Raw genomic sequence first — 2244 nt, 5'->3', positions numbered from 1 at the left:
GCGCCGGCGAAGGACCGTTGAATGCTGGCCTTATCACGTAGTTTCCTTACCTACAAACGGCCTAGCGGCACTCAGCGGTTAAGCGCAAGCGAAGCAGCCATTTCAAACCCGTCTAATGACGTACGTGGTACCACAGCAGCAAGGCTCCGAGAGAGCGAAGCGTTGAGAAAGAAAGAGGCACAGCTTGGTCGCTCGCGGCGCTCAGATTATTTTGAAAGATGTGGCGCTGTGGGCTTTTCGCCCTACTTCTTCCGCCAACAATAGCGCATAGCATGCACGAAAAAATTAGCAGTGGCTTAGCTCGGCTATGCCGAGATATACGTAGCGTGAGCTAAGGTTCAGCTGGTTATTCTTAGGTTTCTTGGTTGTCTACGACTAGCTGGTTATCATGCTTACTGCTGCTAAAACGATTTCTAATACAATCCAATCCAGTCCAGTCTAATCCAGTCCAGTCCAGTTCAGTCCAGTCACTGCTCCTCGCGCATGCGAAGCACGGCTCTCTAGGAGCCACGCGAAACTTCTATCAAGCGACTCCGGCGCAGCGTTCGACTTCGCACGCGCCGGCACCAGTGCGTCTGCCGCGGTTATGACGTCACTACTCTGGAATGCGCAGACCGGCGAATGCGCAGACCCTATTCTCTACACACCCGTACTCCAATTGGATTGGATTTCAATCCAACACAACCCAATTTAATCCAATCCAAGCCAATCCAAACTGATCAGATCAAAAACAATCCAATGCTCCTCGCGCTTGTGCAGAACGGCTCTAAGGTCCACGCGAAACTGCTCACCCTCAGCCAGTGTAGCTTACGCTAAAATAAATTAGGGCGATTGGGCACTATTATAGGCCGTGGGAGCCTAATAAATCACTGTCACTTCACAGCTACGTGTCACAAACGGGTTGAGCCTGTTTCGGGGCAGAATAATTGGGTCTTGGGTCACAGAAAGAGCAGGCCATTGTTCATGACTACAATCATCTTGTATGTCAATCAAGAAACCTAGGTCATAGCTAAGCTATACAGGACACATTTCTGCAAATGTTACAACGCTTTGTAATTGAAGCTGAGATCTCTGTTCAAGAAATATCACTAGCAACCTGTTAAGATTCTCTATGATACGTGTGTCAGCGGGCTGTATTGTCGCTCTCTGCAGTTCATGGTGAACGTCACCACGCGGGTGTACGAGGAAGCGCAGATGACGGCTCCGGGAACCCGAGGCGTCGGTGGCGGATACCTGGAAGACGACGGCTCAGAGCCCCTTGCGCGGCGTTCCTCGAAGTATCCTGTGTTCGCTCCGGCGGCAGTGTCTCCTGCATACTCTCCCTCCTCTCCTCAATAGTCTTCCGGTGAAGTGATGCCGACCCCAGTCAGCAGTGCTCAGAAGTCCGTCTTGGCTCCAGAAACTGCGCTTAGCAAAGCTTCAGCACCCGTGGCATCGAAATCTCGCAGCATTCACAAAGCGAAGAGCCCGACACAGAAGTCACCGTCGAGCCCCAAGGCTGAAAGCCGCCCAAGGAGCCCTCCAAGCTAGACGCGAATGAATGCATTGAGTATTGTCAAGAGCACGTTTGTGCCGATAGTGATAATCGTATCGTTCGTAGCGGTAGTATCTTGATTTATTTAGCCTAACCTGTAAAGACAAAATAAATAAGCTGGAAATGCACCAAAGAAAAATTCTTGTTCTCTGAGTTAGAAATAACATTTTTTTATAATTCCCGTGCTTGCCTTTACAAGTCATGTCGAATGATTTAGGAGAATGACAAACCTTATGTCATCATCATCGTCTTCAAGGAAGCGCGGAATGTAAACGGATAAGACGGATGTAGACGGAATGTAGACAACAGCCCCAACCCCTTTAGGGGCTGGGGCTGTTGGCGACTACTGTCGTCGTCGTAATCTACTCCTCATGTAGTCACGGTGCTAAAACACCGGCAAACTCGTTTACGCCTCGCGCTGGAGTGTATCGTAACGCGTACTAAAAAAACACCGAAACACTAGCATAAGCCTCCCGCTAGACAGCTTTGTGCTTCAAAGGCACGACTTTTACAGCAAAGCTGTATACCTCTACACCAAACGGTTTGATCTCCGTAAGCAAAAATCCCAAGGCGCCAGGAATACTTACACAATGCATGCTTCGCCCTTCACACGTTTCACGTTAGTTGGCCTGGCCCGGGATTTTTTTTCTCCCCACGTTCGGCGAGATTCGGCGACAATCGGCATAAACTAGCAAAATTTAATGTGGTCC

General features: G+C 49.6%; 1 protein-coding gene across 1 annotated transcript in view; it reads left to right on the top strand.

Moving 5' to 3' along the window:
* The window catches only part of LOC144175527 (hemoglobin subunit alpha-D-like), an 8672-nt gene extending 7054 nt beyond the window's left edge, over window positions 1-1618 (top strand). The window contains exon 2 of the mRNA XM_077704602.1: window positions 1153-1618. Within this exon, the coding sequence (XP_077560728.1) occupies window positions 1153-1338 (186 nt within the window). The 3' untranslated portion in view covers window positions 1339-1618. The remainder of the gene's footprint in view (window positions 1-1152) is intronic.
* The last annotated feature ends 626 nt before the right edge of the window (window positions 1619-2244 follow it).

Source organism: Haemaphysalis longicornis, unplaced genomic scaffold (assembly GCF_048455015.1).
Source record: "Haemaphysalis longicornis isolate Haplotype H1 unplaced genomic scaffold, Haemaphysalis longicornis Haplotype H1 scaffold_3, whole genome shotgun sequence".
In the NCBI taxonomy this organism is placed as follows: Eukaryota; Metazoa; Arthropoda; class Arachnida; order Ixodida; family Ixodidae; genus Haemaphysalis; species Haemaphysalis longicornis.
This window is presented reverse-complemented; position numbering and strand designations above follow the sequence as displayed.